Below are 27,655 nucleotides of genomic sequence, written 5' to 3'. Positions count from 1 at the left end.
CCCGGGCGCGCCGGCGCTCGGGCGGCGCACGGCCTGCCGGGACTTGTAGTCTGTGGGTGGCGGCGGGCGCTCCGCTCGCCCGGCTCCCGCCTGCCGGGCTCCGGTGAGGCTCGGCGCCGCTCGCTGCCTCCCTCCCTTCCCTCCCCGACGCGCAGGGGGAGGCCAGCGGGGCAGAGCGCCATGCTGGAGTCCATCCGCGTCACCGGTGAGTGCCCCGCGGCCCGGGGCGGCAGCCTGAGGCGGGGCCGGGCCCCGGCGTCACCGGGCTCGGCTCGGGGCTGGCGGCGGGATGTCCGTTCCGGGGAGCAGGCGGGGCGGCCCCGGAGACTCGCAGGGGGACGTGCAGCCTGGAAGAGCTGGGGTGGGTCGGGAGGAGCGGTGGCCGATCGGGGCCCGCGTCCCCCTCCGCCGGACCTTGCGGAGCCGGCCGGGGACCGGCGTGGGGGGGATGTCCCGGTCCGGTCACCGAGCGGGGCTTCGGTACCGGGGCTCCCGAGGGCTAGGTCTGGGCTGTCACTGATCACCGCTGTGCTGTGGAATTTAATTAGGAGAACCTGAATGTGGAGTCAGCTGATCCTCTTTTTTTAAGGCAGAAATTTCTCAATATCGTTGCGATTTTAAAGACCAAAGCCAAACTGCAGAGTCTGGAACCATGCCCATGAATCCCGCGGGAGGTATTTCAGAGCTGTTTGCAATCGCTGGCGGTTAGCGAATCAGAGCTACAAGCGGGCTCATCGCTGAAACTTGCCCGTGGCTTTGGAGCTCAGAATTGAGTGGCAGTTAACGCTGCTGCAGGAGGAAAGCAAATAGGTGGGTATTTGTGGGGGGAAAGATTTCTTAGGTTAGATGTCAAAGTTCCCAGCATCATGTGGGCTCTAGTTAATAACCAACTTGCTGTCAAAATGGAAAATATCCCAGTGTCAGTCTTTTTTTACAGGAGCTCACTGACTAATTCTACAGCAAATTTGTTTTCAGTCATTGTACACCGAGCTTCTAACGCTGTTTAGTTCACATTGCCTGACACTTTCTGTTTAAAACTTGAGTGTCTGTAAACTTTAAAGGTGTTTATAGTGGTGACCAGGAGTCTGGTCAGATTCTGTTATGCCACAAACATAAGCTCGTAGTATTTGAGAGGCAGCGGGACATTATACGTTCACGTGTAACTCTCTCCATTGCCTGCTTGTTGCAGTATATTCTTGCTACAGCCCTCTGCACCCACAAGCCATACAGCCTAGAGCTCAGAAACTATGGATGGTTGTCGATCTGTTCACATTACCTGATTACTGAAGATAAAAAATTTCTTTGTCATATGATCATAGATTTGCAGAATTTGTCGAAGGAGGAGCCCTACTTGTCATATCCGTATATTTTCTTCTCATCTTTCAGTTCCAACTGTCACTCTTATTACTTGTGGATAGATCACTTACATTATTTGCATTTCTATAAATTTGAAAATTCAAGTCAAGCTATTTGTTTCTGATTTTGTACAAAAAGAAATTCAAGCATGCTCTAAAGAGGTAGTGCTGAATGGAAAACCAGAAGCAGCAGCTCAGATCATCACATTCCTAGGACAGGAGGAACTGCTCCAAGAACACCTTCGCTAAGCACCTCAAGAATCACACCTGCAGTTCAGAAACCACTTGTGCATTATGCATACATAACCTGAGTGACACCTGCTCAAAAACCGCAGGAGCTCTCTACTTTAGAGCAAGGCTAGCTGGGCAGAGAGAGTTCTGCCCCCACAAATACCTACCATTATTCACCTCATTCCACCTATGGAGCAGGTATTTGAGAAGCTGCTCGGATAGCAGCTACCCAGTAGCCTAGAGGAAGATTTTTCTACAACACACTCTAAATTCTGGAAGAATTCTTACACTGGGCTTTTACTACATGTGTTATTGTTATTATTATTATTACTATAATAAAAGATTAGTTCAATGCATCAATTTCTAAAGGGTGGAAATGAATTATATATCCTAGTTCCTGAATTTCACATAAAATCTGACATTTTTTTCTAACGAATAGCCTCCGACAAGACTAGGCAGTGTCTGCCATGCTACAAGATTCAAAGCTAGTGACTGAGGTGTAATTTAGACATGGAAAGTATTTTGTTAGTGCAGAATTACAATGAAATTTGTAATTCCCATATATCCCATATATCAGCAGTCTTGGGGTACATCCCTTCTCCATTACTGCTGTGACACTGGAATAGCTGCATGTGTATAAGTGAAGTTACACAGGGGTCAAACTCCTCTGGTGACAAAATCAAGCCTGTGGCATTTTGTGTTGTTTTGTGATACATAGTACATTTCTGTCTGCAGGACAGAGAAAGTCCGGTACTGCCAATTCCAGCAGATGTCTTGCAAACGATGGGATTTTCACAACTCACTCTCATGCGAGATCCTTTGGGCAGACGGAGGAGTTGCTGCTGGCTGGCTGTCCTGCTAGCCCACCTTATGGGGTAGCAGAAACCAAATACAGCTGCTCCAGAGAGGGGCATTGCTCTACTCCAGCCCAAGACAATCAAGACTAAGTTCCCACTGAACAGGAAGATTTTCTGTCCTTTGGGACCTTACTGATGCCAAAATGGAGACAGGCAGCTCTTCTGTCCCCTCCTCCTCCTTATTGCTTCTTTCTACATCATCACCTTCCACTCCAAACCTGGCAGATTGTTTTATTTAGTAACCCACTGGTGTCGCTGGCACCTATGGTTTCATTACTGTGCTTTTGCAGAGAGGAACAAAATATCAATAAATGGAAGTAAATGCAATGGGAAGGTCTTCTTGGGAAGGACTATGCTAGTTTTTTTGTATCGTTGAAGGACTTGAGGCTTTGTGACTTTGAGCGTTTGGAAGGGAGATCAGTGAAGAGAATCTGCGTACATACATTGCATGTTTTTAGGGAGGCTCTCAAAGGTAACTGGAGGCTTGGGTGTGTGTTCTTTCGTGGTTTTCTGCTGCAAAGACTAAAATACATAAAATCAGTCAATGCAGATTTTTACATCTCAGAACACATGTAACACGTGGGTGAGACAGGGAAGATAAAACCTGTATGATATGTAGGGATAGGTATGATATGTGGGACAGAGTTACCCCACAGTACAATGATTTTCAGTTTGCCTTTTCTAGACCTTTTAGAAGTAATCTGTTGACGTCAGTCCTATGGTATCCAGAGTTTAAAAGCTGGAAATCACTGCTAGCCAGTCTATGTAATTAGTGTGGGTTGGTAATCCATTCTCTGATTGGCTACTTTATAGCAGTATGACATCTTGGTACTTTTTGAAACACTGAAGCACGTTTTCAGAACACAGGCTGTGTGATGAATTGGTTTTGTGTTCGTATAATATTTGTATACTAGACCTCTTTTTCAATCACCAGGTATTGCTAATCCATGGAAACTCCTGGATGTAGTTTAGTAAGTCGAGTTTCCTAGAAGGCAATGTATTTTTAATTTGGTTGATGCTGTCTGACTTACAGATGTAACTGAGTTTAAAATTATAACTATTACAGATTAGAAAACTGTACTGGAGAAAGAACTTTAGAATTTGGTGCTTTGCAATGTTACTTTGGTGTTGTCTCAAATATTATTTTCTAATTTATTTTGTAAAATAATGATGTTCACAGGACCAATCCAAAAATTTAGAATAGTTAAATGACTTCTGTGGAAACGACAGTGTCATCTAATACAGTATTTCAAATCTGCTGGATTATCTATTGATTCTAGGTTTCCAGCACAAATATGCATCAAGCAGCATCCTTCTTTAGTTGAAAGAAAATTAAGGACAGCCACACTTAGTTTGGCAGCTGAAGAATCACTTTGCTACGAGATTGCGCATTTATAAAGTAACTACAGGTTTGGGGACAACTATTTTTAATATCAACCATGCGTATGTGAAACCTGCCAGTGCGTGTTCAGCACTCGACCACCATTTGTGTCACTTGCAGGAGAATTCCAACTTGTGATGTTCAGAAATTATCTAGATATAAATGCATTTGTTTCTGGCCAGCTGTACTACTTAGCTCTGAAAGCTTACTGTCATGAGTTTTTGGTATTGGATCAGCATAAGAGCTTGGGGGAGGGGGTTTGAGGTAATTTTGAGTTGCTTCTTCAAAATCTGTTTCTGGGTTTTGTTTTTCTTTTCTGTTTATCACTTCCTAGATACACATGTGGTATTAATTCAGATTATTCCCTGTGTAGTAGCAATGTAAGTCTTCTCTGCTCTTTGTGGCTTTTGAGAATTGATTAGTAGAAAAGGTGAAGCGTTACCACCACATTACATTATTATCTCTCGTCTGTATTTTGTAGCTCTTGAATTTCCAACTTCCATTTTATCTACACAAGCAAAGTCACATGCTCAGAAATGTAGTATTTCTGTGTTCAGACATTCTGGAAAGCTTGCTTTTCATTTATCCTACTTAAAAGTAAGGATTCTCATACTGCAATACTTGGTACAGGCTTGAAATCAATCTTCAGTACTGGCCAAGAAACACATGTGAGCTGGCATCTTATTCTGTTGTCCAAAAAATGCCTCATTTTATAGCGAGTGTTTGTAGATAGGTACACACATAAAGGAATGCCCACTGCACAGTATCCTACTTGCCTATTTGCTGTTGTCTTCCTTGTGATGGGAGCTGTGGTTCCTCACCACTACAGCTCATGGTAAAGGAAGATAAGCCAGGTAGGCAGGTTGTCACCTATGTGATGAGAATGATCTGACAGAATTTGAACAGGAACGCCAAGGAGAGAACCGAGGAACACAGACTGACATGGAACCAACAGAGGTCCAACAGCATGAAATACGTTGTCATGGTGCTTATGTTGGGAGCAAAACCTAGTTTTACTGTGAAAATAAAGCTGAAATTAAACTGCTATCGATTATTTTTTTCCCTTGGAGGCCTTTAATGATCTATTGCTAATGTTCCATTCAGAGTATAATTACTATATGTAAAGTAATTACAGCTCAGCTATGTATAACTGGGCTGAAGCTCAGATCCCTTTTGTGAGCTTTAATGAAGCTCCAGCCACGTCTCCTGTTCTGTGAACCCTTTCACTTGAGGTGCAGAAGTGGGAAGCATTTCTCTGTGGCAGGATTCACTTGTGCCCTTACTTTCGGCTCACCTAGCGTTACAAGATGAACTGGTTGGCGAGAAAAGGGGATGGTTAGAACAGGTGGAGAGAGGTCACTTCCCTCTAACAAGCCAGCACAAATGTTAAATACAGCTTTAACCCGTAATGACTTCTCCAAGCAGCTGGGCCTGTCTCCCCTGAAGGCTACGCCAGAGGTAAGAGCCAGAAAGGAGGGTTCCTTCATTAAAGGAACCTTGCTGCTTCTTGCATTCAGTTTAGTTTACAATGCTTCTTCTCCAGTGTTTTCTTAAAGCCAGCTGTTACTGTAGAACAACTCTGAACAGAAGAAATGACAGTGTTAAGGGTTCTTAGAGGTGTGTTTGTCACTAGCTGATCTCTCTCCTTTTTAAATATAGCTTACTGTCTGTACTAAGAAAGAATATGTGAAACTAAAGTCTTTCAAATGTCTATTACTGTTCGTGTGGTGTTGTAAATTGTTCACAGTGGCTGTCCTGTTCCAATGTTCTCTTCCTTTCTGAGGGCAAATTCTGTGAATCAGATTTTGCAGAGAAGACCACGCCAGACTGTATCACAGCGTAGGTCCCTGTGGGACTTCGTTCTAAATCCTGCACATGTACTCCGATATAGTTTTCTATTTTTTAAGTTAGTCTTTATCAGAATACAGAAAGCCTTCCTTGCGTGATAAAGATCAATCAGATTTTGCTCAAAGCTAACAATTTGTTAATGTAACAGTAAACATTCGTGAATTCCTGCAGTCTGGTTTTAAAAGCGAACAGTGCACTTGGGCATGGAGGTGCAAGCATGAAATACTTGTTCAGCTGGATCTGACAAGTCTGTGTAATTGTTCAGAAGTGGCATACACACACAATTCTTCCATATGTCTGGAAGTCAAGATTAACTTGACGTGACTGAAGTTAAGACAAGTTCTGTGTTTCGTTTATGTTGCAGTTTTGAGTCCTTAAGTTTAGTGTTGCTGTGTGAAACAATCAAATTTGTCCTCAGCTTTTTTTTTTTTCCCCCCCTCTCAATGCAGAAAAACTTCATTGGCCTAAGACAGAGCTTTCCAATAAATCAGTCCTGAGTCCAGAAGAACATAAGCTAAACGTTAATAATGAAAACGGCCTCCAGCACCCACCTTCTGGGATTCTCAAGGACGTATTCACAACAGGAACCAGTAGCTACAATGTCCTTCTGCAGAGCAAAGAGGAGAAAAAACACCACGCTCAAAAGCAGTCTTCTGCTCACCACAAGAAACACAGAAAAACTACAAAGTGTTCTACTACCTTGCGAAGCAGTGAGCACCGCAAAATCAGAGTCCCACTACCCTTGCTCAGCAGTGGATGGTACTGCACAGACAGACAGCCGTCCATCATCATCACTAGCCCAGTGTCTACCAGCACAAAGTTTACAAACAGTATCGCGGTTGCAGGGAGCAGTGTAGGACTGCCATCTCGGCCCAAAAGTAGAATTAGGAGGCATTTTAATCTAACAAAGCCAAAGCAATCCCAGTCCTCGAAAAGCCATGGAAAAGAAGGTGATGTCTCTGGCCGAAAGCTCTGTTTACTGACTGCAATCAAGCCTTCCAATGTGGAGAAAGAGAAGATGAAATTCTTCCAGTCAGATTTCACATACAATCCACAATTTGAGTATGCAAACCCTGCCCTGCCAAACGTGTTAGCTAAGCACAGCCATGCATCTGACAGATTTCTTAAGCAGGTATAGTTGGTTTTTTTTTCCCCTCCTTTTCCACCAATTATCTTTTCCTACGCCTGTTAAGGTGGTGTTTGGCTTTGTTTGCAGTGAACTGTTTCTCCTTATCATCCTTCCCCTACTGTTTGAAAAATGCAGCAAAGATAAGAATACAACAGTAGAACTGAAAGAAAATCTTTTTGATTAAAAAATGAAAGCCTCCCTAATATTTACACGATTTTATGGGATAAAGGCATAGTTCCTTATAAACGGGTTTACATAAAATATCATTTAAGGCAAGAAAGCTTTTTAGGCAATGAAGCTGAATCCAATACAGGAAAAATACAATGTCTAAATAGACTTTAATAAAGAGAGGAAAAAAGCAGTGTAGAAATCCTGCCAAGCCTTCTGGTGACACAGGGATTGGGAGGGGATAGCAGTTATTTGAGGTCATGGTTATTGGATAAGCAAACGATGTTCCTTGTTTTAATCAACTTTGAAAGGTTATTTGCATATACGTTAGGCTCAGTCACACAGCAGACAAATTCCATTCCAGAGAGAGGTAAAATTTAAAAAGACACCCCGCCCCTTTTTTTTTTCCTTCCCGAGTATGCAGCCACACTGGTAACAGCTGCAGACATTCCCATGCTGTGTAACTATCCTGGCTTCCTACCTGTCTTTGAGTTACAAAAAACCCAAGAACAACAAAAGCCTTGCTTTCAACTTTGACCTAAGTGACAAAAACCAGTGCTTATCTATATAATAGCAGAGCCAGTCCTCTTCCCACTTTTGCTATTTTAAAATGGTTTAGAAAGATTAAGTCTGACAAGCTTTTCTAAATAGAGAATCTTATGTTTCAAGCGATACTTAACTTGGGAAGAGATCCTGCCATTCTATGAGTTTCATTTGTGACATGAATATTTCACTTAAAATCCTCCAAAATTCCTGGTGAAAAGGTTACATGAATTAAAGTACCGTGGATTCTAGTAACTGACCTGTGACTTGTGAAGAGCCTGACTTTTTTTTTTTCCAAATTCAAGAACACACATGGGTTTTATTACCCATGAAGTCATTGTATGGTAAGGCTTGGTCTGCATTTTCACATTAAAAATATCTGTATATTTTAAAAACTCAGTAGCTAGGTTTTCTTAATGAGAACAGAGGTTCTGTTCTTAAAATCAGCTTCCAAGCTTCTGAACAACCGAATAAATCATACTGACACCAAATAAAAATACTCCCTGACTAGAGCTTCTTACCAAGTTTTCCTTTGATTTTTATATTAGCAACATTAATCATAGACTACAGCAAATCATCAATAACTAATTTGCCAAACTGAATTTAATGCAGCTTATCCATTTCAGTATGAGCTAGCAGAGCCTTAAAAGTTATTTTCTGCATGATGATTTTATGAAGCAGGTCTGCCATTGCTTACCCTTCTTTTAATAAAAAACCCCACACCTAAATAATGACTATTTTAGTAATGGATGATTCCTCATTATTATTCTGATTTGTAACTCTGCCTTCTTCCATTAACATACAAAGCATGGGAAAATAAAGGCTTTATAACAACTTTATAGAAAGCAGCAAAAGACTTAATATTCAATGAAGTACGATATTTCTGAAACACACCAAGGAGGGTGTAAATTGTTTCATAAGATGTAGCTGAAGTTACAGGAGCTCTTAGCAAGAAAAGCATTGCTTCAAAGTTTGCCTCCTAAAAATACCAAACAATATCTTGCACTTGATACAGATGACCAAGAAAGGAGCTTTAGCTCAGCTCCGAGCCCAGCAGGTGGCACTCGCTTTTTATCTACAACTTGCTTCAGCAATTTCCATCTCCGCGCAAATTTGAATTTCATTTCATGCAAATTTACTATCCAGAAAAAGCAGCATTGATCAACATTTTAATCAGAGAGTACTGTATGAACACTTGCTTTTCATCAGCGCTGTCATTTTTTTTCCCCCCATGCAGATTTTATTTATCAGGAGAAACAAGTAGGTAGCTCATAGCAAGTGTTAAGTTCAGGAAGGATGACTTCAATTGCAAAAAAAGTACTCACAGCATCAAGAGTTGGGTCTGCAGGGAGAACACCATGGCGTGTAGTCATCCTTTTTCCTGCAGCAAGGAGAAATTCGGTTTTGTTTTTTGAAACATTTTTGGCGTTCATTTGTTGCTGTACTTATTTTAGGAAGCTTTGCTTTCTGTGAACAGAAATGGAATTGTTCCTATTTTATTCTGTAAAAGGTGCTTACAGCAACTTACACTTGGTTGGTCTTCTATGACTCATATCTCTGTAAAATCACCTTTTTATTGGCAGAACTCACTGATTTTATAGGGAGCTTTTAGGATACTTCAGTGAATTGAGCTCAAAATCTGACATTTCAGAATTATAGAGGATTTTTAAGTATTTCAAAAATATTTTTACCCACAGCTGTGCATAGCCTGCTGGGACATTAAAACAGATTGTGTTTTTGTGCATGTCTGTGGAATTGGTTAATATAGCATTACTGCAACGTATTTGGAAGACGAATCACACCCTGCCCTTTTTTTTTTTTTCTTTTGGCAATGAACACTGGATTTGCAAACCACTAACGCCGCAAAGGGGAACACACGAGCTTGTGAGCATCCACTTCACCCCCAGGCCTCTAGTCAGATCAAAGTTTTTAAACATTGGGCACAGCCAAACACTTTTGTCGATTGACTTTTCACAGACAGAGAGCAAAATTTTGGAATTACTAATGCATTTGATAATAATATTTTTAATGTCTCCTCAAACTGTGTTTCTTTGTTTCTCTCTTTCTACTTTATCTTGTTTTGTTCATAATAAGGTTCTTTCATGAATCACACAACGTGCTTTTATGGAAGAGAACTTGAGAATAAAAATAGTATGCAGACTTGCAGCTTTTTACATTGATTGACATATCTAATATTACAGAAATTAATTCTCCTATTGATGTGTTTCAAGGTCAGTGCAGCAAATGTGTGCTCTATGTGCTATGGAAGTTTTTTTTATTAGCACTCCTTCTGCTCAAACTACTTGTCCTTCACTGTTAAGTTTTCTTAACACTTAAAGTGTTTGTTATTTTTGCGCAGATGCTAGCAATGGCAATACTTAGCTAGAAGTAATTGTCCCCAGTGTTTGCAGAGCAGATGACTTAACAGTTGCAGTTAGCTAAACCAAAATCAGTGAAGAGGTTGCAACTTTAAGTAACCTGTGTGTTAACACCAATTGCTTTGAATTGCACCTGAAGGCAAGAAGTCTCTTTTTATATACATATATATTTAGAAAAAAAGTCATCATTTACTCAAATGAGTAATCCCCCTGTGAAAAAGCTGGACATCCTTTTCCCTTGTAGTCATAAAAATACAGCAACTTTGAGTTAGTAAATAGATCAGTAGTGCCACATTGCAAGTGTTCATATTACACCCCTTTTAAGTCATTAATACAAGTAGGCTACAATTAGCAAATTTATCAGATGTTTGAAAAATAGTTAGGTGGAGCTGGAAGGCTAAACAACATGACATTCAACACTGAGTAATCCTCTGCAATGTCCAGGTGTTGTCACAGCTGAGGCATGCTGAAGATTCAGCAATGTGCTATGAAGAGCACTTAATCATAAATCACCTCATTCTCCATTAGTAACAAATTCCCTCCCAAACTAAGATTTATAGCTAAAATGCTTTAATATATAACACAAAGCATATCAGGCCATCCAAGTAGCATAAGTTTTCGGGGTCCTACACAAACTTCTCTCTTCCACTAGAGAAGACTGTAAATCCCTGCTGGTAACACCACAGGAGAAGCATAGGTTTATTTCAGGAGACAGTCTCTTGCAAAAACCGAGCAGGTATTATTTTTTAATTCCTTACAAAGTATTTGAAAAGCTTTTCATTAGAAATATTACTACCAGCTCTAAATTACCTAAACAAGCTCTTTACCATGTTGAGAACAAGCCCATAAAAGAAAAGCAACTGTAAACACTGAATAAAACTCAAAATACTACAGCCTGAGTAGCCTAGCCTCAAAAGCTTACTCTTACCTCTCTCCCTCCTTTTCACTTGACCTGAAAGGGAGGGAAGCTGCCATTTTATGGCTGTTCATTAGACTTACAAGTTCCATCTGGTACATCTTAGGGTTACCTAAGGATGCACCTGGGAAACTTCCCCCCTCCCAGCAAATAAGCTGTGCAGGAAGGAAAGTGGTGGTACTTGCAAGCCATCTTTGTCTTGCAAATATCAGTAGAGATGGCAACCTTTTCGTAGCAAAGCTACTTCTGGACATAGGATGCAAAAAAACATCCCAAACCTTTTTCCCTCAGGAGCCACCACTGGTAGGGGTGGTTGTGGCAAGAAGTGTCAAAACCAGCAGCATCGCTGGGGACGGGGCCCATCTCGGTGCTGGGGCGATCTGCCGCTCCCCAGAGATTTCTGCACTGGTGGCAGTGTGTGTGTGTGATGGCTCTCCCTGTTGTTTCAGTGCTTGCAGAAGTCACACCTGCCCACTTGGAAAGAATCACCAGGACTCATTCTGTTTGGCTTGAGACAGAGTCAAGGGAGAGGGTGATAGTGGTGAGCACCCTGCTTAGTAATTTCTTAACCAAGAGAATACCTGTTCAGCAATGAGGAGGCTTAAGCTTAATGGCTTTCTCAATATGCATGGGTTCAAGCTTGCAACGTGTATTTGGAGGTGGCTGAACTGTCAGGATATGGGTTACTCAGTGTGGCAGTAAGATAGAGGAGGCATCCTTCAGTGCCCCACATTTACGTGCCCTTCTGAAACACCCTTATTTTTGTGAGCTTTCATGTTGAGAAGAAACTGCCCCTTTTCTCTCAAATGGTTTTAGCGATCCTCTGCTTCATCAAACCTGCTCTCATCCACCCCTACTCGACTGGCCTTGTTTGATTTACCTAGAAGCCTGAGCACTGGATACTTTCTGAAAGATGCCTTAAGATCCCTTAAAATGGAAAGGACTGAATCCTGGCAACTTTTGAAAATAACGTCCATCCCTGTATCAGTTCCTGCAGTAAACAACTTTCACAGAATTTAAAGCCAAACCATTACACCTATTGCATCTTGCTCTTCATCCCTCTGTGATTTTTATAAAATGTTATTGATTATAAAGATTTTTTACCAGAATTTACTACTGAGAGATAGAATTTGCCACAGGAAGAGATGGGGAGAAAAGGAGAAGGTTTGAGAGACAAAACATAGTGCTGCTGGTGGCAAGCCTCTTTCTTTAGGGATGGAAATCACTGGTGGACATTCAAAGGAACTTAAGCATCAACTAATTTAAGTGGGTATTAGTGTGTTTAATCTAATAGACTTCACTGAAATTTAATGTCAACAAGTCATGAAGACAAATTTCATGCCAGAAGATTAATTCAGAGAGTTCGTCTTTCAGAGTGAGCAAATGAAGTTAATTAATTGTGCAGAGAAACAAGATACACCAAACAACTCGCAGGTAACATTAATATCTGAAGGATCTGGTGCCTTGCAAAGGAAGCTGAAGAACTGTTATCATGAATTACTCAGGCTGCCAGCTGAGAATAAACTTCCTGAGATAGGAGACAGGCATTTTTGAGTTGCCTCTTACCCACGGATTTTGTGTAAGGCAGGAAAATGCCTCAGCATCTGCAGACGCTGAAAAACTTATAAAACAGCCAATGTTTTTAGAAGTTAAAAAGAAAAAAGGAAAAAAAACCTTTGGGAAAATATACAAGCTATTAAACAAGAATGAGATTTTGCTCTGATTTGTTCGTTACATTTAGCCCTTGATCCTAAATTTTGCTAGAAGCAATTGTCATCAGTCTCCAGAAACATTAGGCCTTGTGTGAGGGATACATGTACTCCCTCTTTTGATACTTAGACATTAACCTTGCTTCATTTATCTCAAGTCATTTTCAAATGACAAGCGGTGTTAAGACTTGACTGTTCACAAGGAAAAATTTATTATTTACTGACGTAGAAAGACCTCTCTAATCTCTTTTTATAATCTTTTAGGACCTGCCACACCTATGCATTTGTACAAGACCCAATCTATGGGGAAGTTACTGGGAACCAAAATCCCATTTACTTCGTAGGTCACCATTACAGAGGTGTAGTTGTCCTTACTCATATTTCTGTGCAATAAGTTAACGTGAGTAGCAGCAAAAATAACAGCACTGAACCTCAAACAGCACTGTGTCAAATACCCACAGCAGTGGGTCGGCAAAATGATGCCCGAGCTACCCGGTTTACACCAGATGAAGATGTATCCTTTAGTTTTAATACATTCATGTTGAAAAACATGATTTATTTTTAAGTAGCAGAAGGACATTGCAGTTTTCACAGCAGCAGTCCCATCGCCTCCTGTCTTCAGAAGCAGTAGGATTTATTTTCTCTGCAAACAACGAAGCCAGAGGTCTGCTCCCCTCCTGGGAGTTCCCGGTTTCGGTGCTGAGTGGGGCTGTGTAACGCACAGCGTGGAGCTGTGCTGCTGCGCAGGGCTCGTTGCGGTGTTGTGGCAGGGAGAGGCTCAGCCAAATCCTTTCCTGCTCAGGAGGTGACATGGCATTCCTCTTTTTATGACACCTCTCTTCAGACATTCTGGCGTCTGATCTTGTAAGGAAACCTTGAAAAGATAACACGTTCCTCGTTGGTGCCTTTCTTTACAACATCCACTTGTTACGTGTGCCAGTGTCAGGGGCACAGCTGCCCAGAGGCGACAGATCCTGGGAACCAGCCAGATGTCACCGAGTCCCCGGCGGGTCCAGTGCCAGTCCCTGTCAAACCTGAAACTACTGCCGGAGTTCCCATGGTGGCTAGGGAGTTTCAGCCATGCAGGAGGTGGTGCGAGGAGACAGGGTTCCCGTAACAACACTGGGTGGCTTTACGGTGAGCCTGTTTCTACCGGGGTCATCCTCCTGAGGCCGTGCGCGCTGATGTTGTGTCCAAGTTCTGTGAGGAACGCACTGTGGTGCTGCTAGGCTGTCCCCCAAGAGCTGGTGGTGTAGATCCTGGAATAACCAATAACAGGTTTCTGCTTACGCCTCACTTTCTGATGTGCTGTTAATGCTCTCCAGCATATGCCCTCTGCTCCTGAAGGAATAAAAACTTACTGAGGAGACCGAGGTGCAGTGGGAATAGAGACCACAGCAGGGAGGCGCAGTAGGTAGATTCTTTGCTTCCAGATTGCATAACCCCCCCAAAACAACAGCCTTCTTTAAGCTAACCCTTTTTTTTTTTTTTAAATCTGTGCTAAGGTAGTAAATTATGCTGCTTTCTTCATTCTTGAAAAAGAAATTCAGATCCGACCAGCAGTCCCTTCAAGTTTAATAATGGGTATTAGAGGCAGACAAAGAAATACTAAACATTAGGGGCAGTATTTCTCTGGCATTCAAGTAAGTGGTATTTCTGTCATCAAAGAGCTACAGGACTTTAAGAATACATATGGCTAGCATTTATGGCTTTCAGTAGCAATAGCTCAGGGTTGCTTAGTTTCAGCTTGAAAAAAATGATGCTGGGATTGTTAGTAGCTGTGAGAGACACAAAAGGAATCCTTTTTTTGTGGACAATAGGCCAGTCTGACAACGTCGGAATTACGTAGCTGGAAACAAGCAGCATGTTATCAGCTTCATGCATGGATGTAAGTGGACAATGTAAAAAGAGAGATTCAGTCTGCAAGATTTCTACCTTCATCATGAGTAGTATTTTCTTAGCAAGAACATCCATTTTGTCAGGTAATACCAGTAATATTTTTTTCTCTGTGAGGTTCTTGGGAGCTTCTGTGATCACATCTGTGAAAAAAGCCATTCCCTGTAGCTGGGCTGTTGCTCGGCAAGAAGTTATTCTACACCACATTTTCTTTTAAGGGTGTGAAATGACATACTGAGAAGTAGATTACTGGGGATGAGCATTTCACACACCACCAGTAACATCTTCAACATGCAGAGTTCAGATCACGTTACAGGCATCATGCTCTGCTTTCCACCCACAAGGGACTTCTGGCAGCAATACATAAGAGAATAAAGTGAATAAAGAGAAGTGAATAAAGTTCCTGTTCTCTCTCCTCCTTTCTGAAAGACACCCATGGTACAGAGGATTTCATCATAAGGAGACATTTTTGGTAGAAATATTAGAATTCTAGTTACACATCTGCTTGATCGTGGTTCACCATTCCTAAATTAGAAAATACCAAGAAATGAAGCGAGATGGCAGTAATAGTTGATCTCTGTAAAATTCTTTGGAAAACCAATAAAAAGAAACTTGCTGACAACTTCAGCTGCAAATGTCCTTGTGACCTGTTACGTCTGATTTACAAGGCAGTTGTACAACATTCCCAAAATTAAAGAGAAAATGGGTGTTACTTCACTAGACTGATAATCATCTGTGTCATGCTGAGGTATGTGGCTCCAAGGTGAGTTGATCAGAATATTTTTTTGGTACTTTGGCATTAATGTGTGTCTGAAGATGGTATAAATTGATTACAGAGTGTGTCAGCCTGTATCTAATGACTACGGTTTGATAGTGACTCCCAATGCGTTAAAAAAAGAAGAAAGATTAAAAAAAAGAGAGGGAGAGAAAGGATACAGATGCCAGTGACACAGGGGTCTTACTGCATTCATATTTGCTATGCTTTTGTATTTTATAGTCCATTAAAATTATGGAGCGGACACTGCAGAAATACGGAAGCTATGAAAGATTTGAACAGGCCACTGGAGGCAGCTTGCTGACCAAAAGTCGCATCTGGAATCATGTTAGGAAATACATGGTGAAAGAAGGCTGTCTCGGTGAGGTAAGTCATGCACTGGATACAGGAAAGAAACATTATGTAGATCTTAGAAATTACACATGGATGGACGTGAGAGACCATTTGGGAGGACTTTCCTCCATAATTGCAAGAACATTCCATACATCGTATTTTTCTCATGGCTGTGCTCAGAGTAATTCTGAACAATTGAAATGATGCAAATTCCTCGTGAATGCTTCAGCCCTCTCTCTGAGCCCGTTTCCTGATTCATATATGCTTGTTCTTAAATTCACCTCTTTCGGGAGTACCCAGGAACGACACCCTTCCTTCCCTCCTTTTTTCAGCTGCTTGCAGACTAGCACATTTCCATTTATTCACCAGTTCTGCCATCCGTTCTCTTGTATCAAACTGTTTACACCAAAGGAAAGAAAGTTAAGAAAAGGCCAAGAAAAATAAGCGGCAGCCCAAGAGACTGATTTATAAGAAGCAGCACAAATGAAAGTGACATAAGTGAGTAAAAATGTCTGAAAGAGGTTGGCGTGTTGAGTTGGTTTGAGTGCTGTTTTTTCCTGACTCTAACCATCTAATGTTTTAGAGCCCTGTGCAAAATACTCATTTCCTATATTCAGGATTTTAAAAGTCCAGTTTGACTGAGTTACGTAGAATTGCTTGGAAGAGTCAGATAGAGTCAGATGAAATTGAATGTTTAAAAAGAGAATTCCGAATGAAAACACCAGCTGACACAGTCCCAAGACTTGGATGAGATCACTGACAGTGAGCAAGAGGAGTCTGGAATGGGAGATCAATAGACAAAAATTAGTTTCTGGGAAACTAGGCTTAATTAATAAACATACTGTTATTAGGAGAAACCGTTAAATTCATCACACCTTTTTGAGAGACTATAGTTTGACACTGAGACCAGACTTTATCGGTGTTTCTAAGAGTGAGGATACCAAACTACAGTTTAGAGCAAGCAGAAAACAATTACATTTTTGGTCTTTGCTGTGCTTTTATCTCCCTTTGCGTTCATTTTTGTCTTGGTTTGTCTTTATGGAAGCAGGATCCTATACCCTCATCAAACATCCTATGTCTTTCTTAATGAAATGCTTTGTTTCTTCTGCAATAGTATGGTTAATACAGCATGCTTAGTATGGTCTAAAATATTATGAAAATACTTTCTTCAGTTGAAAAGCTGTTGATATAGTTAGGTGGTACCAGTGGTTCAAATCTAAATGCTTTAGGATTTACCTTTCTTTCCTGCATCTTAAATAAGAGTTTTATGGGACTGATTGCTGTTGAAATTGAATGGTGGGTTTTTAATAAAGGGAAGTGTCATGCCTTTGATCCTTGGGTCCTTTTTTTGTTAATTTGATAGTAAAAAAATTTATGTTTGGTAGGTACTCTCCCTTGTGCTCTTCTGAACAGTACTATGGAGACTTTCTTTAGGCATTACTTAAAGGAAGAGATGCTTAGTCTTCAACAAAGAGTTTCCCTTCTCCTTCCCAGTTGCTTGTTTAAAAATTCCCTTGAAACTCAAATAACAATACATATCAATATGCATTTATTTCCTTCTCTCTCAGTTTTTCATTTAGATTACTAATTTTCCAAGAGAAAACAGGAAAACAAGAACTGCATTCTTGTATAAAACAAAACAATACCAGTATTTCAGCAGTATTTCAAGTCTGCATCATGCATCAGGAAACAAAGTACACTGTGCTTCCCCCTCTCCTTCATGTGGCTTTAGAATTGAAACAAAATGTTTCACTGTTAAGTGTATAGATACCCAGTGAATGTATTTGTGCTTATCTAATTTTTTTCAGTTCTCAGTAATGCCAAGATAATTGGATGTAGTTCAAGAAAAAAGCAATCTTCTCTAATTTTCTCTGCATTTGGTTGCCCCCCCAAGCCTAGTCAGTGTTACCATAATAAATTTTGCAGTCTCATATCTGCCTATCTTAACCCTCATGCTAAGCCCACTAAAGTTTGAGGTTTTGTCAGCAGCACGGATGACTAGAATAGCTCAGCGGAATCAGAAATGTCTTTCATACGTGATTACTGGTAGTGAGCAGGAGTTGTGAAGAGCAAGGGACCAAAGAGAAACGCAGTACTGGAAGGGCCAAAGGAAAAAGCAGGAACAGGAGCGAGAAGAGAGCTCTTTGCTACCTGAACTCTCTCATCTTCAGATTGTGGTCCATCTCACGGAGGACCTGCTATCTCGAGCCTCAATGACAGTGGTGAATGGCCGTCCCACTCTCACTATCAATATCTCCACTGCGCGAGAGCACTGGCTGGAAGGGATGCTGAGACATGAAATTGGTACGAGCATGACATCAGTTCTTCAGCCAAAGGGGAGTACTTGCATGCATTCTTACTGATTTTTCAATGAAAGGCCAGGCACTGTACATATACAGGAGGGGGGAACATCCCTGTCTAAAGAACCTATTCTGTAGGTGTGCTGAAGGGAAGGAGAAACCTGTTTATCACTGCACCACACAGCAGAAGGGAGATAGTCCACTTGAGGATTTCTAGGGATCATGTAAATTAGCATTTTAGGTGATATCAGGAGCGAGCTTTTGAAGGGAGTCTACCAGCTAATCTCACCTCCTGCACCGAGGTTCACATGCCAAAGGAGTCTTGGAGCAGGCAAAAAGTGTAATCTTTGCAGATGGTGCTAGCCCAGAGGCTGTGCTCCAGGGCATACCTTCTGTGCTGTCACTGCTCAGGGACATTTTGTTCATGAGACCAACCTAGAGCTAGTCTGAAGTGAAAAAAGGGGAAACAAAACCAGCGCGACCGTTCAACCTCAGCACCAGCCGTTTCACTTTACAAATCTGCTTCTGTTGTGCTGCACTACTTGCAAATGTAGATGTGCTTTAGCTATAAAGAATTTACCCAGTCACCCTAAACTGGTGCAAGATTCGCTTGATTTTTGATTACATGAGGTTGGCTCAGCCCTGTGGAAAATTTCTACAAAGTTTTCAGTGACTTTGTTCTAGTTGAGTACATCAAAACTGGATAAACTTGGCTAGTGACTGAATTTCAAGTGAGGAATATGCCCTGTGATTGCCTTGAAGCACTGCTGTTCACATTGTAAGGGGACACAGCCTCCTTCAAGGCTGCAGTAGGGCTGTTGAATCACCTCCAAGAGACAACATTTCTGCCCCCTTACTTGGATTCTCCTTCCTTCTGTTCACTGCAATGCCTAGCCTATGCTGGAGGCATCCAGCATGTAAGATACTTTCAAAAATTCATGGTTGTGGATTTGGGAACTCCAGTCCTGCTGGCATTTGTGCTCCTTAGGCATTCTGAAGAGTCCCACTTGCAGTCAGCAGGTGAATAATTGCACTGTGCATGTACCTCTGACAAAATTCTCTGTTGCAGACAAGGCTAAAGTTGGCACTTTTCCCAGTGCTCAGTCTTACCAGTTCAGAGTTCTGAAATGGGCATCTCCTTCCATATTTTGTCCTTTTTTTTTTTGTTTTTAATCATTAGATGCTGCTGTTCTAAGTCCCATATTCCTTTCTTTTCAGGAACTCATTATTTTCGGGGTTTTAACAACAACAGCCAGCCTTGGTGCAACTGGAACGGACGTAGGAAACACGGGTTAAAGCCAATCAACCCTACAGAAGAGGGGCTAGCGAGCATTCACAGTGTTCTGTTCCGCAAAGACCCTTTTCTCTGGAGAGCTGCCCTGCTCTACTACACGGTGCATCAGGCTAGCCAAATGTCCTTCAGTCAGCTTTTCCAGGATGTGGGGAGATTTGTCAAGGACCCCAATACTAGGTGGGATTACTGCGTACGAGCCAAGAGAGGGTGGACTGACACATCACAACCAGGTGGGTTCCCTATTTGTCTGCTCTATTTTTGTACTGCAGGGAAGTTTTCAGGGTGTGCACATCACGTCACGAAGTAAAACCTTTGCAAAAGGGAGAAATGGGACTCTGCGCTTTCTGAAATGAGGCAGCAGGGCTTCTGCTATTGAAAACAAGGCTGAAAATGCAGATCCATGAGGCTTTCAAACTGAGGCAGTAATGGATTTTTTTTTTTTATTGGAAGTGGGACTGTAAATGAGTGAAAAGTTCATACTCACAGTTTGACCTCCTTTCATGTTTATTACAAGACGTGTCGCTGCGGATAGTCACAGGCACCATCTTCTACGTTTGATTTCTTTCTCTGGCTAGTGGGTTTAGCCTTCTAGTTAATTTTGGGGAAGGTTTTCAAAGTCTGGGATATAAATATCTAGTTTTTTTTAAATAAAATTGTTCTGCTCATAATGGCTTCTGAGAATATGCCTTGAACAAACCCTGACAGAGTGCAATGTATCTTGATTCCTTTTAGGCTGTTTCAATAAGGATCAGGTGTACTTGGATGGCATCCTCCGAATCCTGAGATACAGGGAGTCCATTGATTTCCATCTCCTGACAGCCCTTGGGAAAGTGAGTGGGCTTATTCTTACCAAAGGGTACAGTTTTATTGTTTCAGCAAGCCTGCTTGTAAAGGGCTGCGAGCCATTGTGCTCTGATTTACTTTGACCTAGAAATCTCTGTTCCATACAGCACCTTGTATTACATAGTGCAAGCTTCAAGTATTTTGAGGTCCTAAAAATTGCTACCAGCTTTTCCTCATTCCTCGCTTATCAGATTAAGATTTTATGGTTGTATTTCTCAGACTTTCCTTTCCTGGCTTTACAGGGTGCTGCCTGATTTGCAGTACAATGGAGTGCCTTGGGCAGGCAGGACAGGTGCTGGATAAGGTGGTGGTCTTCACAGAAAACAAAATTAACCATTTGATGCAAAGAGTTCTTCATCTCAAATTCCCCTCACTGATGCCACCTCTGTCATTTGTCAAAAATCAGTTGGGTTTTTTTTCCCAAGAATACATGGTATTTGTACATTCACAGAATGTGTGTTGTGTCCATTCTAACTGTCATTGTTTGTTTGTTCTCAAAGCCATACTAAGAAGTGCAGAAACTTTGTCACACATCCTGAACCCAGTCCTTGGATTGCTAAGTTTTCACAGTTCATAAAGCAGGGTTCATACTCACATAAACCAGGATTCAAACTGATGTTGTTATGCTTTAGGGCTGGTATACCAACATTTCTGCCTACTTGGCAATCGGTGGGTGACAAAGGGGAGTGGGGTGTTAGGATAGAGGGGTTTGGTGCACATTTGAGGCGTTTTGCCTTTTAGTGTCAGAAACATCCGTATTGATGAGCAGAGCTATTTGGGTAACTGAACCAAGTTAGGAAGCTCTGAAAATAAAATTGCGTTGTCAAGTTAGTCTCTGCAACTTTTTTCTCTGAAACTTCCTTTTGCTTTAAGCCTGCTTAGCTCCACACAGCTTTTGCAGCTTCTGCCTGCTAAAATACTGAACACATACTGTTCCTGCACTGCTTTATACCTTTCTCTCTTCAAGGAGTCTGCAGGATTGGTAAGCCACTTCAGAAATATAGCAAGTCATTCCTCATATAATTACAGATTCCACTATAATCCACGTGGCACAGCATCCACGTTAAGGGTCCACAAGCAATTCAACTCTAGCAGTGTGCTAATTTATAAGTGCTTGACTTTACAACTTCTAAAATCAAGAGATCTTAAAGTCTACTCGGAATGTTTTTGCTGCACACATCTTCTGCAATCAAACTGGAAATTTGTGTGTAAGAGCAGTGCCTGCTCTCAGCATCACAGATCAGTTGAGGTCTGCAGGGACCTCTCGAGATCACTGAGTCCAACCCCCATGCTTAAGCAGGGTCAGCTAGAGCAGGTTGCTCAGATCCATGTCCTGTTGGGCTTTGGAGTATCTCCACTGATGGAGAATCTACAACCTCTCTGGGCAGCCTGTGCTGGTGTTGTACCACCCTCACAGTAAAAAAAGCGTTTGTCTTCAGATGGAATTTTGTGCATTTTTACCTGTGCCCATTGCCTCTTGCCCTGCCAGTGGGCTCTGCTGTGAAGAATCTCACTCCCTCACCATGCCTTCCCATCAGGTATTTGTACACAGTGGTGAGATCCCCCTGAGCCTTCTCTTCTCCAGGGTGAATAGTCCCAGCTCTCGCAGCCTTTCCTCATAGGTCAGATGCTCCAGTGCCTTGATCATCTTAGTGGCCCTTCACTGGGCATCTTCCAACATCTCCATATACTCTCAGGAAAAACATGTCCTCTGACCATCGAGGAATATGAAGCTCGCCCTGAGGTCTAGCCTTTGGTTATTACGAGTTTATCACCACGCTAAAGAGTGATTTATTTGTTTGTTTAGGGTGGAATAGGAAGATCAGGTTGTTCCAAAGGGAATATAATAAGCTCTGCTGGCCTGTCTTCCAGGTTAGAAGAAAAAGCACAGGATTTAAACATAGGGAAGCCCAGCACCTAGTGGGAAAATTTTCATTGCCTTTTGAAAGTTCTCAGTGTGCTTGTAACAAGTGAGTTTATCTTTCTTAGCATACCTACGTCAGGCATGTTTTCATTGCAAATACAAGAAAGATATGAACATAATAGGAAACGAAAGCAGTCAGCTATACTGCTGACAACAGATCGCTTCTGTGCTTTAGTAGGTAGTTAACACAGTTATAAAATGAAAGCACGACTTTTTCGTGTGAATGTATTTAAGACAGAGCCATGCTGAAGCTTCCGTGTCTGCTGTTCTCATCCGAGTGCTGGAGATCTGGCTGATGGAGGCAGCCGTGCCTTCCTGACGCTTCTGACATTCCTTACAGTGTAGAAGAGGGCAGTGTGTGGAACCAGTACGCAGCTTGTGCACTTGAGCAAGCTGTTCAGCATACCTGGAAGTGACCAAGGAACGAGCCTGAAGCCTGAGAAAAGATGCTTTTGGGGAGGAGCAGTTTTAAGGCTTTGCAATAAAGAACCGAATACGGGAAGCACTGCAAAACATTCATGTAGTAATCGCCTACAAGTAATATTAAAGAAGAGACATAGAATGCAGATATTGGGTGCACTTCAGCATAACTACCATAGCTTTAGATAGCAAAAGCAGCAAAATGTCACCTACTATTGTGTTTCCCAAGAATGTGAACACATTACAAAGAGCCTACCTAAGCCCATTTTAGCCTCAGTCTTTTTTAACTAGTGCAATAATTATAATTACATGTGATAAGGAAGACAACCTGTTGCCACGCTAGGATGAGATTATGTGTTTGATCTCCTCAGAATGTCAACTTTTATCCTTTTTCAGCAATTGCAGCGACTGGGGAAATACATCTCATTCAAACCACACCTCGGATCACAGATACTTGTTCCTTGGTTGCAGCAGTAACAGAAACCCTTGAACATAAATATGAGGGGAAAAGGGTCCTTTGTCTTTCCTTTGTTTGGGAGGACAAGAGGTAGAATTTCAAGCTGGGACAGGAGGGAAGGTCAGTATTTAGTCTGATTTGGTGCTGTGTCTCCAGACTGAGAGGAAATGGTATGATTTTGCATAGGTCCCCTGTGTCTACTTCTAAATACATTAATCAGGTGTAATGCCACACCATCTTCAAACAGCGGTATCTCAGTGACTTGAGTAAGCCTGCGCATGGATGTGTGTTCGTTTTTTTAGCCAGGATGCATCTTGTCACTGCAGCTAGAAAAGCATACATGCATACTCAGATGCAAATTCATTCTCTTTGCAGACTTTGTTTCCATTACCATCGATGAGATAGACACCCCGTGTCTGACTGCCTCTGCAGATCAGGTTTAGCAACCTGGATTAGACCCTCCTGTCTTTCCAGTCAGCCCTTCCATGTCCCTTACACATCAGTGGATCATCCATGCTCACCTTAATCTTTTCCAAATGGGAGCCATCACCTGCTAAGAGGCCAGGCTGTTTCCGCAGAGCCCTGACCACGCAGTACTCGGCTCCTTAGAAGAAACAAGGCGTAAAAACATTGGACGGAGCAGGCTCCACTCTCGAGCTACCAGCACAAACCTGCTGTGAGGAAATGGGATGTGCCAGTTAGTGAGTACAGCCAGGCTTGTGTTTTTGCCAGGACATATGCTTCTGTCTGTAGGGTGCCCAGAACACGCAGCTTGTAGACAAAGCAGCAAACACATAAATTTTGTCACACTGGATGGCTGCCCAAGGAGTGCTGTTCTGTGCTTGCAGGGCAGCTTGTGTAGCTATTGCACAGCCAAAGCGTTCATCCTTTCTGGACAATCATTCACAGCACCTTGAGCTACTGTGAGCTCAAGACTTGAAGTCCTAGCTCATAGAATCGTAAGACTATGGAGAAAAATCTCAGCTTTCATTAGAGAAAAAGCAGTAGGCTCTGTGGCAGCTAGAAAAAGTTTGAGAGTGTCGCAGCTATACCCAGAAGGCTCTGATGCCAAGAGGCGAACCCGGTCTCTGCCCTGCTGTTGAATGGGGGGAATAAAAATTGGGATGCTGAAGTGTTGCCCATGCTGCAGTTAGTTACTTACTGGAGGTACATTTCAATTTAGCTTTGCATAAGCATGTTTGCTAGTGAAAATGGAGACATCGGAGTTCCGGTCACCTGGCACCACGCCTTTCCCGAAGCCAGAGCCTGCCTGCTTGCTGTGCCACACCTGTCCTGCGCTCCCTTTCCAGTTCCTCAGTCTTTGCCACAGTGTTTTTTCCGTTCTCATGTCAATCTTTCCACCTCTTTGAGAAGAAACTCCAAGACTTGCATGTCCTCCATCCTTTCCCTCTCTATTCCTGCAGCTGCTGTAGGTCATTCTCATTCAGGTACCTAGGGGTCTGTTCATGGATTGAATCAAAAGCAGAATCGGGAAGTATGGAGGCATTTGCTAAAATTACATTTTTTTTGCATCTTCCGTTGAGGCACGCGGTTACTCATGTTTTCAAAGGATTCTCACAAGCTTTTAACCCCCCTGCTCTGAAATCTTTTCTCATCTATGGAAGATAATTTAGAGCCACAGCAGAGAAGTAACAGGGCTATAGTGCAAAATTAATCCATGTCCTTCCTTGCAGATCTCGTACGAGGATGTGGACCGCCTGAAAGGATTAGCTGTGATTGAGAACATGAGGGTACCGCACTTTTTGCAAGACCATGCCCGGTATATGGAGCACTTGGAAAAGATCATGGAAGTCAATGAGCTGACTGATGAGGAGCTCCAAGGTCTCATAAATTAACAGTACTAGCCTGTCTTTCACATTCTCCATGCAACTGAGGATGTGGATCTGGACTTCCGAGAGCTTGCAAGAATGGACTTATGAGGGCTGGGGTGGGGGGGAAGGAAGGGTACCCAGAATATGCAGAATTAAGAAAAGTCCCTTTACGTTCCTTTTGCATTGTGATTGTATACTGATTATATTTTTAAAGGGTTTGTGCATTTTTTTTAGATTTGGCTTAGGAATTCCTTTGCAGTGATCTGTGCAATCATCTGCTCTGTTTTATGTGCTAGGTATAGTGCTTGACACTGTCTTTGTAAGGTACTGCCTTTTCCCATCCAGGTTTAGAGGTGGAGGAAAGGAGAAAGAGGAGAAATTCTCCCTTAGTTCACTTGTGTTTGCCCTGTCTTTTGTCATAGGTTTCACGGCTCATAGCAATAGAACTGCTGTAGATGACACTACGTCACTGTCTGCATAACTTTTTTCCCATTTGGTCATCATTGCAATGAAAAAAGAAAGTCTGAAAACACAGTACACAGAAGCAGGTCTTTGTGCCATAGGATCAAAGATCTGTAATGCTATAAAATATTTTGCGTTTTTTTACTGGAGACTTAGCATTAAAAAAAAAAAAACAGATAGCTATTGCTGTTTTAATGACTGTAAGCAGGTAACAAAGTTATCCTCTTTATCCCCTCAAAAAGTTATACTGTTCCACATCTTTGTGTGTACAGTGCATGTTTCAGAAAGCTGAATTCTGGAAAAGGTCTCCCTCCTTCGAGGACAAGCCTAGCATGTCTAGGAAGTTCAACATGGCAGCGTTTTGGAAGAAGCATCGGGCAGAACTGTGATTTCACGACTTAACCTGTTTTAAATAAATTCCGGAACACGGGGACATGATTCAGCACAGCAGGCAACACCCACTTCTTCTGTGGGTCACCTGAGCCTACGGAAGGCCAAGTCACTTTTTGACCAGTACCTCCATACTGCAGCAAGCTTGAGCTTGCAGAGCTCGTTGAAGGAACAAGATGCGAATGGGGGGAAAAGAAGACTCACAAGTGCCCTGTTCCTGTGTTCCACCAGAAAGGGCTGCACTGCTGTGAAGCAGCCTTACCTCTGTTTTAACTGCTGGTGCTGTATCCAGAGCCAAGAAGAGAAAGCACCTTGCTGTAAGGCACGGCTAGTCACAGGAGAAAGAGCTTAGAAGGCGCAGGAGGACTTCATATGTAAACTACATCTTCTGATCCCAGAGTATTACGGAATTATTGAGGCGAATTCAGTTTTGCACCTGTAAGTATTCCGACAAAAGGGTTTTGTTTTGGTAGATGGCATTTTGCCAGGACTCCTCTGAACTCCTGGGAAGCAGCTATGGGGGGAGAGGCTGGTCAGGCACAAGGAGAGCCTCGGGCAGGGCTTCGGCCATTTCTTCCCCTTCTGCCTTGGCGCACTGGTAACAGGCCTGGCACTGGAGAAGCCGAGCAGATGGAGCCAAGGTTTCCTCCACACCATGTCTGCGCGGGCCTGAGCGCTGGTATCCCTCCCTCCCTGCTTATCCTGTTCTTTAATGAAACGAACGGAACAACTGTCCCACCTTATTTTACACCCGGGACGTCACCAGCCATTACAGCAAAGTCTTCAGAACGCATTTTCTGATCCGTAGGAAAATATGTGAGGAAAAGCTCTCGGTTGGCTAAGAGGTCTGAAGGTTTTTGAATAATCCCATAAAAGCAGCTGCCTTCTAGATAGTATTGCAGGTGCGTTTGCAGCGGATGGCTGGCTGACTGCTTCAAAAAAGAAAATGCACTCAACGAGCATAAATTTACTAAATCCGGTTATTTTCAAGGCCAGGACCAAGAACTGCTTGCAGCAGCCTTAATTTTGTATCGTCAGTATTGTTCACGAACTGAAAGACTTTCAGCCTCTGTATGCTGAAACAAAAGCCGCTTTTCTCTCCTTCCCCCCTTCAGACTGTCTAGTTTAATGGCTGGTAACTTCGCCGGCCCAGCTTTCTTTTAGAGCTGCGCCAAGTAGACACGGTGTCGCAGCAGCCGGACGGGAAGCGTTTGCAGCCACGCACCCCTGCGCTCCAGGTTTTGGCTCCTTCACCAGAAGCAGCAAGAAAGCCACGCACGGCTGAGGTCGCATCAAAGGTTGCAGTCAGAAGCAGCCCTTGGAGTGAACCAGGCAGGGATTGTTTGAGCTACGCCACGGAAAAATCTGCCTCACTCTGCTGATCCGGGGGTATGCGAAAGAGCCAGTTCTTTGTGACAGGGACAATTTTGAATGGATTTTTTTCTTACAGGAGAGAATTCCCTGACTTTTTTCAGTGATTTCTATGTAAGCAAAGTGCTTTTCCCCTTCCCCCAGTGGTAATGTCTTATAGTCTAAGTGTATGTACATAACGTGTCCTTGAAACCAGGAGGCTGTGCTAAGTCACCCTGCTTTGCCACAAAATACCATGTCTGCAGCCCTTCATCCGACAGCCAGCTGACTCCTTATCTGCCCTGTATTCCTCATCACTACTACAGGCCTTTTTGCTTTACTCGAAGCCCTGCATCACATTTTCTCCAAAGCAGCGGGTGCCATTAAGCCTCTGTTCTTTATTATTCTAGAAATAATAGATTTTCCTTGTGCTACGTTGAAGTCTGGAAGCGGCCGCTGTAAAAGCAGCACTGTAGCAATAGGTGACGCTGTCGGCTTCTGTTTTCAGCATCAGATTTGTCCTTCTTCCTATGTAAAAATGTTTTGAATTTTGAAGTGTAGCTTTTGTAAATTTTCCTGAATGTTTTTTTTTCCCACTGTGAAGAGGCTGGTTGCTAAGTCATGATACTGAAGTTCTGTAATAAAGCATATGGAGAGCAGCGTACACAGTTCCATCACGTCAGTGATGTGACAACAGCCTTCCGTACCAGCCTGGCTCAGTTGCTTTGCTGTGCATCCACCTCTCACTACTTCTACCTTATTCCCATACAGAAACCCGGTCAACATTGGAAAAGCCTCCCCGTTTCACCAGACCAATACTAAAAGGTGTTTTATACAACTTTCACAAATAAAGATAAATGAAAG

General features: G+C 42.5%; 1 protein-coding gene across 2 annotated transcripts; it reads left to right on the top strand.

The window, feature by feature from the left end:
- The first annotated feature begins 66 nt into the window (after positions 1–66).
- MATCAP2 (microtubule associated tyrosine carboxypeptidase 2) lies at positions 67–27,655 on the top strand. 2 transcript variants are annotated; one of them, XM_075418676.1, is made up of 7 exons: positions 67–205; positions 6,122–6,804; positions 15,409–15,552; positions 17,691–17,823; positions 19,038–19,343; positions 19,846–19,943; positions 24,452–27,655. In XM_075418676.1, the coding sequence occupies exons 1-7, from the start codon at positions 181–183 to the stop codon at positions 24,611–24,613; spliced, it is 1,551 nt and encodes a 516-aa protein (XP_075274791.1). In that variant the 5' UTR covers positions 67–180; the 3' UTR covers positions 24,614–27,655. The 2 variants fall into 2 exon arrangements, with proteins under 2 accessions (XP_075274791.1, XP_075274792.1); XM_075418677.1 differs by lacking the exon at positions 19,846–19,943 and having other exon boundaries at positions 24,452–24,588.

Source organism: Opisthocomus hoazin, chromosome 4 (genome assembly GCF_030867145.1).
Source record: "Opisthocomus hoazin isolate bOpiHoa1 chromosome 4, bOpiHoa1.hap1, whole genome shotgun sequence".
Classification (NCBI taxonomy): Eukaryota; Metazoa; Chordata; class Aves; order Opisthocomiformes; family Opisthocomidae; genus Opisthocomus; species Opisthocomus hoazin.
Note: the sequence above shows the minus strand (reverse complement) of the source record. Positions and strands in the feature narration are given on the sequence as shown.

What these genes read in the sequence shown, in the direction of transcription:
- MATCAP2 (XM_075418676.1), top strand. Translation starts at nt 181, where the DNA reads ATGCTGGAGTCCATCCGCGTCACCG. An exon ending in CTGACAGATTTCTTAAGCAG is followed by an intron (nt 6,805 to 15,408) that starts GTATAGTTGGTT and finishes TGTATTTTATAG; the next exon opens with TCCATTAAAATTATGGAGCG. An exon ending in GACTGACACATCACAACCAG is followed by an intron (nt 19,344 to 19,845) that starts GTGGGTTCCCTA and finishes GATTCCTTTTAG; the next exon opens with GCTGTTTCAATAAGGATCAG.